At 37.9% G+C, this 14,043-nt stretch overlaps 3 protein-coding genes across 4 annotated transcripts; 1 reads left to right on the forward strand and 2 right to left on the reverse strand.

Moving 5' to 3' along the window:
- Positions 1 to 192: 192 nt before the first annotated feature.
- MEF1 (mitochondrial RNAediting factor 1) lies at positions 193 to 2,312 on the reverse strand. Its single transcript, XM_012972619.2, has one exon. The coding sequence runs from the start codon at positions 2,310 to 2,312 to the stop codon at positions 462 to 464; it is 1,851 nt and encodes a 616-aa protein (XP_012828073.2). The 3' UTR covers positions 193 to 461.
- LOC105949328 (ARM repeat superfamily protein) lies at positions 1,839 to 9,919 on the forward strand. 2 transcript variants are annotated; one of them, XM_012972617.2, is made up of 24 exons: positions 1,839 to 2,723; positions 2,849 to 2,949; positions 3,154 to 3,364; positions 3,776 to 3,857; positions 3,973 to 4,273; positions 4,484 to 4,586; positions 4,679 to 4,815; positions 4,954 to 5,127; positions 5,246 to 5,451; positions 5,542 to 5,685; positions 5,786 to 5,874; positions 6,229 to 6,376; positions 6,556 to 6,605; positions 6,747 to 6,802; positions 7,076 to 7,239; positions 7,482 to 7,669; positions 7,780 to 7,837; positions 7,920 to 7,992; positions 8,087 to 8,188; positions 8,277 to 8,373; positions 8,515 to 8,595; positions 8,697 to 8,932; positions 9,013 to 9,153; positions 9,473 to 9,919. In XM_012972617.2, exons 1-24 carry the CDS (start codon positions 2,549 to 2,551, stop codon positions 9,653 to 9,655), a joined length of 3,300 nt encoding a protein of 1,099 aa, XP_012828071.2. In that variant the 5' UTR covers positions 1,839 to 2,548; the 3' UTR covers positions 9,656 to 9,919. The 2 variants fall into 2 exon arrangements, with proteins under 2 accessions (XP_012828071.2, XP_088680594.1); XM_088824468.1 differs by having other exon boundaries at positions 2,549 to 2,723; positions 9,016 to 9,153.
- Positions 9,920 to 11,682: 1,763 nt separating this feature from the next.
- Positions 11,683 to 13,559, reverse strand: LOC105949436 (alpha-1,6-mannosyl-glycoprotein 2-beta-N-acetylglucosaminyltransferase). The gene has a single exon (XM_012972747.2). The coding sequence runs from the start codon at positions 13,443 to 13,445 to the stop codon at positions 12,195 to 12,197; it is 1,251 nt and encodes a 416-aa protein (XP_012828201.2). The 5' UTR covers positions 13,446 to 13,559; the 3' UTR covers positions 11,683 to 12,194.
- Positions 13,560 to 14,043: the final 484 nt, after the last annotated feature.

Below are 14,043 nucleotides of genomic sequence, written 5' to 3' on the forward strand. Positions count from 1 at the left end.
TATGTAGTTTATTCTGGAACTGTCGATTACATATTTATTTTAAATTATAAGAGATTTTGGTAATATTATGTATTTCATTTCTTTTTTGACAAACGATCAATTGTGTACCATGTAGCTTCTGTTTTGTGATAACTATTTCTTTTTCTTCTTCTTTGGATAATTTAGGGAAGAAAATTCAAATAACTCAATGAATGGAAAAAAAAAATAGCTTAAAATATGAGCTCAAGAATTTAAAATCCATTTGATTCACATTACACCCATAACAACTCAATGGATGTCATTAAATATTTGAAGATTTTAACTTCAAATCCAATGGTTGGAGCGCATAATCGTGTTCTAGTTCAAGCAACTTTAGTTCTAAAAACATGCTGAAAGCTTTTACCTGATGTTTATATCCATGCACCAAATAATCAGCTTCAAAATCCAACACGAGGAGGACTAAACTAAATCCCACGTTTCAATCACCAGTAATCACCGCAAGAGCATTCCCCATTCTCAAACCGATGAAACCGATTATTATCCCTGACAATTATAACCCTCCCGACGCACTTTGATATAAACTTAATCGCAACATGACAATCGCCACACACACGCAAGTTCTTCATAACCCTAATCGACCTCTCCTTCGGAAACTTAATCAACGCAAAAGCAATAGCCAATCTCTCACTATGGTACCTAATCATCCGCCCCTTCTCTTCATCACCAACTTCTTTCAACACATAACTCATGTCCGCCACATAACCAGCCCTCTCCATATCCTCTCCCAATTCTTCGAGCTTCCTATAAATCTCATCAGAAATTTCATGCCCTCTATCACCCGCAGCAAACGTGTGTATCCTATTACCTTCTTCAACCCAACTCAATCCCGTTTCCTTTTTCTGCCCACGATCTTTAAGCATCTTTCTTGCCTTTGCAGCCTCTTGATATCTGCCAGCTGCTGCGTAAGCGTTGGATAGCATCACGTGTAGGCCCGGACTTACGGGCCCCACCTCAAAGACCCTATCGGCCACCGAACCTGCCAGCTCGGTATTTCCGTGAATTCTGCATCCTGTCAGTAAAGCTCCCCAAACGGACTCTGTTGGTTGCATTGGCATTTCTTCGATTAATTTCATTGCCTCGTCCAATTTTCCAGCTCGACCAAGCAAGTCAACCATAGATGCGTAGTGTTGACTTCCTGGCTCTATCCCGTATTCTTTCATTGTACTGAAGTAATGCTTTCCTTCGTTCACTAAGCCCGCATGACTGCACGCATAGAGCATGCACAAAAATGTGATGAAATTTGGCTTCATTCCTGCGTTTTTCATTTTCTTGAACAATTCGAAGACGCTCTTTGTGTGCGCGTGCTGGGCACAAGCAATCAACATGGCGTTCCACATGCCTAGATTCTTGTCGGAAACTTCGTCAAACACTTGATAAGCGCCCTCGATCATGCCACTCTTTGAGTACATAGAGATCAAAGCACTGCCCACAAAGCTTGTTTCGTCGTAGTTCAGTTTCAAGCACAGAGCGTGCATTTGCTTCCCTAATTCAAAAAATGTCGAATTCCCACAAACGCGAATCACGCTCGAGAACGTGAAATCATTCACAGCCAAACCCTGCAATAACGCACCCTTGAAAAGGGTCAGAGCCTCTCTGTCCTCTCCCATTTGCGCGTAACCATATATCATCCCACTCCAAGAAACCACGTTTCTTTCGGGCATATCATCAAACATCTTCCTCGCATCCCCTAAACTCCCACATTTGGCATACATGTCCACGACGGAGCTCCCCACGTAGACATTCACATCATAGCCGATTTTCGTGGCTAGACAATGCACCGACTGTCCCAAACAGTGACTATTGACCATTGCACAAGCTTTTGTCGCCAGCGGAAAAGTATAATCATCGGGAAACATTCCATCATTCCGCAGCATTAACTTGAAATACTCAAGCCCATTAAACGGGAGTTCATTCTGAGTGAAGCACGATATGATAGAACTCCAAGTGGTGGAAGATTTGAAGTGGGTTTCGCGGAAAATTTGCTCCGACAAATACGGGAGCTGAACCTTGGAGTAGAAGTTGATCAAATGATGACAAATGAGAGGAATTGTTTGGAGCCCGGATTTGATGACGTGGGCGTGAAAAGACTGGCCTCTGAGCAGATTCTTCCCGCGAGTAAATTCGATCAAGTGGTTGCATATGCAGCGGTAGTTTAATTCGAAGCTTTGTTGATTGAGTGAATTGCGAGGAAATCCTGATGAAATAACTGTGGTTTGTTTCGGAGATGGTAGTGTTAGCTTTTCCAAGGGTTCTTTCCACTGACGAAGAAGCATTTATGGCGATTTTTGGAAGTTTTCTCAATGGGTGGCGGAGCGGCGATGCATCACGGCGGCGGATGGCGGCGGAGAGAAGGGTTTAAACTTTAGTCAGTCGAGGTTATTTGTTTTAAAACGATACGACGCCGTCTTATGCATTTGTCCACTTAAACGACTCCAAATGTCCAAAAAGAGCAATTCCTCTGTTCTAATTATTTTCTCTCTCTAGCTTTCTCTCTCTCTAGCACGCACATATGGAAGAAGGAGAAGAGCACCACTTAATCGGGCATACTTCGGGCTCGGAATCGGGCCCAATGGTTTCAGCGACGGTGGGCCGGGCCATGACCACTCTACTCAGCGCGAAGCCGAAGAAACTCCAGGACGCCATTTCTAACCTCCATTCCCCACCGAAAATTGCAGCCCTTACTGGTACGGTTTTTATAATATAGGCAATATATATATATATCTGAACTTGGTTTCAATTTTCGCGCAATTTTTTTAATTTTGCTGATTTTATTTTTTTGAAGTTTAATTCGTGGTTTTTTGTATTGAAGTTTCTATGGAGCAGTCACTATGGTTTCTACACAAGTACATAGGCGAAGCTGCGGAAACAGGCGAGCATTTGGATCAAGTCCTCGTTCCCATTCTTCAACATGTACACGCTTTTCTCTGTTAATTACGATATTGGACACTTGAATTAGTTGAATATGCATACGCAATTTATGTTGTAGTGTTCGACGGAACGATATTATAAACAGTCGAATTAGTAATCTGCAAAATCTAGGGCATTTACATTACAGTTTGCTGCAATGTGAAGTGATTTTTAGTAACTACTGATGCTCGCTGTCTTTATTGTCAGACATTAACGACGAGAGAGTCGAAACGGGGAAACAATGTGTTGATACTGCTGAATTGGTTGTTTCAAGACGAGGTTTTGTTCCAAGTCACCGTGACGAATTTGGCAGCTGTTATTTCGAGAAGGGATGATCGCTATGTGGCTCTTGGGTGGTGTATTCTTGGACGCAGTCTTATTGAATATGAGAATGTTGCAAAGAATGTCGCGACTAATGGTGAATTACCTATTACTTGGATATTCCCTGTATTTGTCTCGTTCTCGATATACTATTTCTTGTTCTGATACTGCTTCCTCCATGTGATTTCAACGTGGTTACGGTTTTTACTCATTTTTCTCCCCGTAAATTATTAATAAAACAGAAAGTTGGATTAAGCGCCTACCGTAGTATTGGGTTTTGGATTTATGTTTGTATTGGATTGAATTATTCCTTACATGCCTGTATGCAACTCTAGATTCGAACGGTAACTATTTTATTCTTTCCTTTCCTTTTTCTTTTCATTTTGCACTTTGTGGGTTAATTCTTTATTGAGATCTTTAATACTGGCGACTACCTTATCTTTGCTCATCTAATAACCCAAGAACTAATTAGGAGTTGTTAACACGTAAATATTTGGTATTCATGCAGCAATAAGGGAGAAGTATGCTGTAATACTGAAGATATTTTGTTCGTGTGTCACCCATCTTTTATCTATAATATGCAAGGGAAGGTACGTTCCCATCACACTCTACTCTTCCGAGTAGACTTTGACACTTCTATTAAATTTTATTTTATTTTGCATTTAATGCTTTCTGATTGTATGTCTGATTATTTGAAAATTGTAGCAACATGCACGAGGGATTTGAGTTGCCAACTCGGCTTGCAGTTGCTGCTGCTGATTTTATTTTATCTCTTACCGTAGCATTGACCAGAAAAGATCTGCCATCCAACAACATAACTAAAAGGCAAACATCATCTTTTGTTACTGCTAAAAGTCAGCCTCTCAATTCGTTAGTCACTGCTACTAATGATAGAGACGAGGATACATTGAGGAAGGCATCTGAACTACCTCCCAGCTTGGAATTGAAGTTCCTTCTTTGGAATAATCTTGAAGAACTCATAACCCTTGTGAAGAAACTTACAGCTGTATGATCTTAACTTTCTTTATCGACTATTTTCAGCAAGTATATCAATATAGGATCCTTCTGTCTAATTCTACTCAGAATCTAGAGAAATTATCAAGCCGGGAGACTTGGACCCGAGGGAGCGGGCTTAAACTATTTTGCTCTCGAGATTTTGGTTAGCCTTTTCAATCACAACTTGTTAATAATTGGTATTTTTCTTTAAAAAATGCAGTGGAGCAGGAAAAGCCGATCTTTGCAGGCAAAAGGATTGGAAAGGGTACTTAAGTGGCTAAAGGAACTGAAACAACATAATTCTTCCTTTCAAGATGAGGCAGGTCTTATTGATATTGCATGTGTGAATACTTTTCCGTTGTTGTCCTTCTCGGGATTTAGTTCTTATTTTCCTATCTTTGTTGGGGAAAGACAGAATTGCAGATGCTGAAGACTGGTTCCTTGCTTCTCTCTTCTTGTTGGAAACATTACGGCATGCTCTTGCGCTTAGAAGACCACAAAATATCTCAGCAGCATAAAGAATTATTGGAACAATATTTGTCTGGTATTCAGGTAGCACTCTTTCATTTGGAGTTGTATTTACATTGTTAATCTTGAGAAAAAACAAGACCTATAATTTTGTGATAATCCACTTTCTGCCTGTTGCTTTTATTTCTTCTGCCATTCTTAGATTCTTATGAACAATTGCAGTTTTATGCAGACGACCAAGCTGAAGAACATGATGCGAGCAAAAGCAGCAAGTCAGAGACCATAAATTTTTTTCTGAACTGCCTTTTGCTTTTGTTGGGCCGACTAGATAATGAGCAATTTGCAAATGCAGTAACAGAATTTGGATCTCAAGTTTCTCAAGTTCTCATCTCTCAGGTAGTTATGTGAATTTTATTGATTGAGTTGTGCAGCATATTGCCTGTCTTAACTCAAAGTTTTCCAGAACTACGATGTATTTGAAGTGTTTCCTCATCAAGGTGATTATATTTTGCAGCTACGATGTCCTGACGAGGAAGTGATTAATGGAGCTATGAGCATATTTAAAGCTGTTGTCTTAGGAACAAATCATACTTTATCCAAGAGAAGTATGGGTGACGTTAGACAAATGGATGCTTTACTGCCGCTGTTGCTAAATCTTTTGGATGAGCGAGATGCAGCAGCAAAAGCTATTGTTAAGCTTCTTGCAGAATATTGCTCAATGTATGATCGATCTACGACATCTTAGGTTTGTTTGGTAGTCAAAGCGCATTACTACGCTCTAGCATAATTGTTAACGTTTATGCCTGACAGATGCTCGGATAGTGAGTGCCTTAATGAAGTTCTGAAGCGCATTGGCTCCAAAAATGTTGCACAGAGAAGGAATGCCATTGATGTTCTGTCTGATCTCATCCATGTGTCTACTGGATCGACTAACACACTTCCGCAAGCCTCTTGGTGTGTAACTAATTTAATGGTTCTTACACTTATGATGGTTCCTCACATTGTTGTTGATTTTGGATTTTTTGAATGTTTAATATTTTTTCTGCATTTTCAGGCAAGATGTCGCGAATCACTTGTTAGAGTGTCTTGGAGATGAAGATCAGATTATAAGAGATCAGGCGGCTAAATTGATTCCCATGATTGGTTAGTTTGTTAGTTAGCTAAGTTGTTCAATGATCGTTCAGAGAAACATTATAAGTCAGGCGAATTAACTATAAAATCAGAAAAAATGCTTTTAAGTTCAATGACTCATTGTCGAAACAGCACATATCAGCGTCTCCTTTTCACAAGGCAGTATCTTAGTCTGCAGTTTTTCTATTCAATACTACTATGTATGCATTATAGTTGCTGAATACACACACACACACACACACCATTTATATATCCTTTTCACTCATATAGCAAAACATCACTTGAATGTGAAATTACCTCTTTGCACCTGATGCATATAGCAATTGATCCACTTCTTCTAGTTTTTCACTTCAAATTACTCTGCAGATCCACCGTTGGTCTTGTCTACTCTTGTTGACCTAAGTTATTCAACACAAGAAAGCGTGCAGATATCAGCGAGTACTGCACTTGTTGCGTTGCTAGTCAATCATAAACACAACCCTGAAATTCTGTGCTTGCTGCTTGATTGCCTCAGGTAATGTGACCAATAGAATATTTCTTTGTCTTTTTTTTTAATTTGTTTGGTAGTCATACTTGTAAGTCTGTGCAAACATTTGGTCAAACTACTTTCTAGACTACACAATACGTGAAGGTAGAAAGTATCTCTCTTTGTTTGCATTTGTAATTTGACAATCTTAGTATTGTCTTCTGCAGCAAACTATCTCAAAACCCAGATTCCGGTGCTGTCATTGGTACAAAAGAAGGTATGCCTGAAGCATCTGAAACTCATTTTCCAACAGTTTGGCCTATTTATTGGGGGGGTTCCATTTTTGACGCTTAACCAAAATCAAATATATTACCTATTTGATGTTGTTCAATGTTCACTTTTAACCTTTGCATTGCAGGATCAACATTGGATGCTGATAGGCTCTTGAAGTTGCTTTCAGAGTGGGCAAAACATGTAAGTAAGATTGTAATGTAATATACATAAACGTTTTCCATAGTAAAACATAACTACAGTGTGGCACATATCTCCACTCTGATCACATGTATCCACCCGATCAAATTTTGGACTTTGCTCTTTACAGTTAAAGAGAAGGCAGTCGACATAATACAAATACTCACTTCGTCATAAAATTTTATTCATCGCATTCGAGATATATAAATTTGGAAGTGTCAGTTGGTTTCTAAGTCTCATTATTTAACCATAAGGGCTCCGTGAATTTTTTTCCAGGTTGAAGATTGGCATGTAGTGGTTGGTCCCTTGATAGACAAGATGTTAGCCGAACCATCAAATGCTCTTATTGTCAGGTTCCTCAGTCATATAAGTGAATACTTGGCTGAGGCTGTGGATATAGTCTTTAACCGACTTGTATCGTATATGAAACAACAGAAAGTGTGAGTAACCAAGCATTATGATCTCCCTCTTCATTTAACTTTTTCGTGTGCTATTCCTTTAATTTGTTTCAATTTATGAATTCCTTACATTGGTTATTGTTTTGCCAACGTATTCCCTTACAGAATGTGTGTCAGTATTTTACTATTATATTGTGGTTATTACCAGGAAATTTATTACAATCGCTAGATATCATAATCTCATTATTTATCTTTGTTTTTATATTTGTCTTGGCCTTGAGCAGAATCGATGAATGCAATTCGAAATGGAAAGGAAGGACAGATTCGAAGAGTGAGGCTATGAAACATGAACATTGCCTATTTAATCGCCTTTGCCCATTGCTTATAATCAGACTGCTTCCTTTGAGAGTTTTTGATGACCTCAATTCTCCTCTTGTATACGGTGATCTCCCGAGTAATTCACCTCTACGGGGTATGCTTCTTATATCTGATTTGCTTGTATAATCCTTTTACTCCTTGAATTTAATTTGTATTAGTATTGATTCGTATGAGAATTATCATCTTATATTGTTGTTGCCTCAGAAAACAGGCAAATTAACATCGAGGTCTCTGACTGCATTGCTGCATTAATGATTAGCAGGTTTGACCGACAAATGAACAATTTTGAGGTGTTGGTGTTTGTGAAAATAATTTAATATTTGCATTTAATTTATCTTGTTTAGGGCGTTGAGTAAGTCTGAATTTGAAGATGTCCGGAAACTTGCTGCAGAGCTCTGTGGGAGAATTCACCCTGAGGTATTTATTTCATGATCCACTTTCTTGATATTTTTTATTTTTTTTAGTGCTTTTTATTAGTTATGGTGATCTCACTGTTTTTACAAAAATGCAGATTCTCGTTCCAATTTTGTCCTCGGAATTGGAAGCCGCTGCTAATGCCAAGGACGTGTTTAAGATCAAAGTTTGTCTGTTTTCCTTTTGTACATCTCTAATGGTAATGTCATCACCACCATCCACTTTAATATGTTATTGCAAGTATTCAACTTCGGCAACCTTTCATTATTCTTTTTTCCCGGGATTAGGTTAGAGGCAACTCTACTTATAAGCATCCTAACGCGTTCAGAATTAGGAAAACGATACACCAAATTCTTTCATGGTCATCCGTGGATAGTGACGAAAGTAAGTAGCACTTTTTTCTTTCTTTTTAATTATTATTATTTATTTATTTATTTAGGCAAAAGTAAGCAGCACGTGACTATGCTCCTTAATTTCCCTTTCTCATTTCGACTCGCAATCGGCTTGCAATATATTTGTCCACAGTTTCCAAAGCACAACATGGGTGCATAGACTGTCTAGCTTTAATGTTGTGCACTGAAATACAAAGTCCAAAATCCTCAAAAGGTTCGTATCTAGAGCATATAAGCTTCGTGTTTGATTTTTTTTTTCTTCAAATTTCCTCATAAAAAAAAAAGGTAAATACCCCTATGTTACAAAATTTGCAGGCACGGCTATTGCAAGAGATTCTGTACTTGCGTATGTGATGAATCAATTAACAGGAGACGAGAAAGATAGTTCTTTCGAATCCGAGGGAAGTGATAGGGTGACTGACGCAACAGCCCGACTCTCGTTTCGACTTTGCATGGCTAATGTACTTATAAGCGCTTGTCAGAAGATATCAGACACTGGGAAGAAGTCTTTTGTTAAGAAAATTGTTCCGTGTGTTATCCGTTCTACTGGGGTACGTATATTATTGTCGGACTTAGGTTGATTATACTTCTTTCGTTTTCGTCGTTCTTTAGCCATATGTTCCGTTTGTAGGAGGTTGTGGAGCCGGATATTAGGGCAGCATGCGTCCAGATTCTCTTCTCCGTGGCGTACCATTTGAAGTCTTCGATATTTTCACATTCTAACGATCTTCTCAGTGTCGCTCTCAAATCACTTAGAGACGGATCGCAGAAGGTATTCTTAAGTTGTAATTATATAAATGTCGAAATGTGAACTTACGAATCGATTGAAGGCCTTGTTTAGTTGGTTGGTTGACAATGGAATTAGCCAAGATATCCCGAAATATAATTGGATTAATCAAATACCAAATAAGTTCCATCCAAACGAGGCCTAAATCACTGAAAGGGTGGCAGCACATTTTTCGCGTGATTAAAGCCCTTTACATTCTAATTTGTTACTAGTCGATTTCTTCTCGGGTTATGCAAGTTCATCGTAGTTTTTTTAATTTTATTTTATTTTGTTTTCACACGGTTAGCTTGTCATTCGTCGACAGGAGAGAATGGCGGGTGCAAAATTGGTCATGTGTCTTATGGCAAGTGAAGAAGACGTGGTAGAAAGTATATCGGCCGGACTATTAGAAGCAAGAGCGTTGCTTCAAAAGCTTTCCTCAACGGAACCTTCCCCAGATGTAAGGCAAATTTGTCGCCAACTTGTCGTATTTTTGACTTCTCGTTAGTTTTTTTTTTCTTTCTTCTTATTATGTAAATACGTAATTAGAAGTTTCCAAGAACGATCCTAAAATGTGTGCTTATTTATTTTGATCCGATGAATATTCCGTCGGGTGTTTCCCTCGTCTGAATTTTACTACAATGCACAACTGTTTATGGGTGCCATTATGAAGAGCCCAACTAGCCAATTTGGACAAGAAAAATGCGTCCTTGTTGCATTTTTTATTTATATACAGTACAAATTTATATTTGAATTTATTTTACATTGAGAACTGAGTGACTGAACTTTTTGTACAATATAATGACTCAAGTTATTAGATTTTGAGTCTTGCTCAACTCAATTATGTTAAATTAAATAAAGGGCAAATTACAGCTAACTCACTATTGTAAGGTGAAATTACGAAAATCTCCGGTTGTTTGGGTAATTGCAACTAGGGGTGGTAAACAAGCCGAGCCGGCTCGCGAACTCGACGAGCCGACTCAACAAAGGCTCGAACTCGAGCTCGGGTTTTTCGACCTTGAGTTCGAGCTCACGAGCTCGAGCCCAAAATTAGTTGTTCGACAGCTCGCGAGCTGCCTTTTTTTTTTTTAATTATTATATATATATATATATATATATATATATATATATATATATATATATATATATATATATATATATATATATATATATATATATATATATATATATTATTCTTATTATTATTATTAACTATATAGTAAATAATCTATGATAATAAATATTTATAGTATTTAAATAGAAACAAATCTATATTACTTAAACAATTCATAATAATATAATATATTATAAGAATAATAGAAAAATTAAAAAATATATATAACTAGAGTTCATTTTTTATTTTTTATAATTTTTTTTTTATTATTTTCTTATAAATAATTTTTAATAAAAAAATCAAATGATTTTAATAATAAAAAATAAAAATCAAAAATAAAAATAAATTAAATGAGCTCGAGCTCGAGCTCGAGCCAAAAAAAAATTGGCTCGATGAGCTCGAGCTCGGCAACATGGACTCGAGCTGGCCAAAAGAGCCGAGCTCGGCTCGTTCCCACCCCTAATTGCAACTACCCTCAACTAAGTATTGTCTTACACGTCCATTCTCATAAAGTTATAATATCAAGTTTACCTATTGAATGATGGGTGATTGTAATTACCTAAACATAAAGGATTTTTTTGTAATATGCCCTTAACTTAAGGATAGCCGTAATTTGCTCTTAAATAAACTCATAATGCAGTTCGTAAAATTTAATTAAAAATAATATATTCCATCCGAGTAGATTCATTTATTTATCTTTTAGGGGTTTTAGCTCGTAAATCTATTTTGAATAATTCTATATACTAGTGAGTTCCAATTATTATATTTTGGACATAGCACTCTCTCCGTTCAAGTTTGGTTATGACCAGCAATTGAGCCGGGCATAACCATGGTTCGGCCCGATTATATTTGGATCGAGCCAGATTAAAACTCCAATATTCTATGCCTAAATAATTCTACAAAAGTCAACTATGGGACACAACTACCAAAAATTAGAAATTTCTGGCGGGTTCCAATTATCCACGACACACTGCTTAAATAAATACACAGCCACAACCATTTCTAACAGAGAGAACCCAACCCCCAAAAAACTAAAATTAAATTCCACGCGCTAAAGTTCAGACGATGCTGGAGCTGCTGTTCACGGCTGCGTTCGCGGCGGCGCCGCTCATTCTGTACATACCGCCGATCCGCAGCCTCAATCTCTTCGTCGAGGCAATGGAGCTTCTCCTCCTCGACGCCGTCTCCTACGTCTTCAGCATCTTCCCCCGCCTTCCCCTCGCCGCCGCCTCCAGACCCTAGATTCTGATCGTCCTGTACAACGGTATTTTATTTTTATTTTTTTTTATTTTCAATTTAATTTTGTAAATTTTGGGTAGAAATCGGTTAGGTGTGGTGGTGTTTCTATGTGCTTCTGGTGCTTGTACCTTGATTTTAGATTTGATTGTACCTTTGAAAATACACTTTCTTCGTGCTTTTTTTTTTTTCCTTTTTTGGCCGTAATTTATGGAAAGTGTAAGTTGTTGTTGTCTTGTTGACTTGAAAGAATTCAATTTTCAAAAATAAACATACAATAGAGCCTTGATAAATCAGTAACCTGGCATAAATAATAATTTATCTCGATCCCGACTCGGTGAAAACGTATTAAATCATTAGTTCGATAATTTAATATTTCGCTAAATTAATAGAATTTTGTTAGTTCCGACTCTATTAATTTATAGAGGTTTAATTGTATTGTTTTTAGTTTAGTTCATTAGCAAATTAAGCTGAAGTTTACACTGTAAAATCAGTGTGTGTGTGTGTGTGTGTGTGTGTGTGTGTGTGTGTGTGCTGGAAATTTGTTGATGGTGTGAGAACATATTAAAAGCTTCAACAAAGTAAAGAAATCACTTCCCAAAAACTTGAGTACAAGTTCAAAGTAAACTCAACAAAACATCCTGGTAAGTGATTCTTGAATGATCCCAACTACTTAATCTCTAACAAAAACTTTACCTTAATTCCGATACATTTTCGAAAAATCGAGACATAGTTGTCTGTCTCTAACATCCCCCCACCCACCCCACCCCTTAAACCCATTTTTATAACCTTCATCTTTGCCCTGCTCTCTTACGAAAACTCCCCACTCCGAGTCAATATTAGCAACCCTATCAATCTCCTTCACCTCGAAATCCAAACCCCCGTTATACACGCACGCAGTTTTACCACCTTGCCCCTGGTGCAGACCGCATTCCCCAAAGTGAACCGCGCTTGTGCGGGGGCCCCGTAGAGTGTAGACAGGCCCACCGAACGAAGGATAGACCGCCGCCCACATTGTAATATCCCAATTGTACTCATCGAACAAACAAAACTCCCTTGCCTTCTTATGTATCTTTCTCCACACTGTGCGATTAAACGAGTACCCTATATTCCCGATTTTCTCCGCTATTAAAGAATCCCATTCTTCTCCCCTTGATAAAACGTTAGCCGGTGCTAAGTTCACCGCATAGCAATGCGGGCATTTTTCGTTCTTCAATTCTATAAGTAGATGGAGATTTCGATAGGCGTTCGGGTAGATAAAATGGTCCTCTTCTATGAATAAAATGTTGCGAGAGTAGTTATTATCGCTCGTCTCTTTTAATCCATCCCACACAGTATTCATCATCCACCACCAATGGTGCTTTAAAGACACGATCTTTGGCGATCGGAAGCTTCCGTACTGATCCGGATTCCCTCTGCATGTCATTTTGGAGGGATCTTCTTTACTCTTGCAGTCGAACTTCGAAGAACCGGGGAATCGGGTGGGGTAAATGTGAGGGGAAAACGGGGCGAATATTTGCTTCACTTGGCAGAATTTAATGCTCTCTATAATCTTGTTCATCTCTTTGAAATAACCGTCGTGGCTGATTATCAGCAGAGTTTCTTCGATTCCGGAAACTTTGGAGAGGCTGTCGATGGCAATTTGGAGATATTGGGGGCGGTTGTGAACGTATAACACGATGATTATGTGATTGTCTGCTAGGTTTGGGTATAAATCTGAGTTCATCGGTTTCATCAGATTTCGGTTTTGTAAGAAGATTGAGAGCTTGTTCTGAGGGGGGAGCTTCAGATTCTTGAAATCTAATGAGTAGTTGATTTGCATCATTCTGAGTTTTTCCTTTGTCAGCATTAACACTACTAACAGGATGATTCCTGTGGCAGCAATCGACAGTAAACGACGGCTAAAAGGCGCGGTTTTTATTCTGGCTTTTCTGTAAGAAATCGACATACGTAAGGTATATATATGTGTGTGGTTATATGTTCCCAATAATGCTGCGGAATCGAATGAAGATCAGATGGAGAAAAGATTTATTTTTTTTTTTTTTTTTTGGTAAAATCGAACAATAAGAAGATGAAACGAGTTAAAGAGGTGAGCTTAAGAGAAATGGCTGTAAATGGTGAGATGTGTGTTGAAAAATAGATCCCATTGATGGAGAAATCGGGGATTTCGAAGAATTCCAGTGTGTGTGTTTGTGTGTGTGTGTGTGTGTGTGTGTGTGATTTTTGGAACAGGAATTGTGGAATGAATTTGAGAAAAGCCAGGCCAAACACGGCCTTGGCTGTGTAATTCAGATGTGGACAGATCCAAGTATTGCGTACCAAATTGCAACAACTGTTATTCAGAAATAAAACATGTAATTAATTTTGTGCTTTATTATTCATAAAAATAATATTATGATCTATATATAATTTGAGATTCCTTAAAGGATTAAAGATTAAAGAATTTATATTGCAATAATACAATTTAGGATAAATTACATACACCACTATGAGTTAGAAAAAACCTCTCTTATTTGCATAATTATATTCACCATATTCTTTCAAAA

The sequence above is a fragment of the Erythranthe guttata genome, chromosome 10 (genome assembly GCF_056151865.1).
Source record: "Erythranthe guttata isolate IM_541 chromosome 10, IM_541, whole genome shotgun sequence".
Lineage (NCBI taxonomy): Eukaryota > Viridiplantae > Streptophyta > Magnoliopsida > Lamiales > Phrymaceae > Erythranthe > Erythranthe guttata.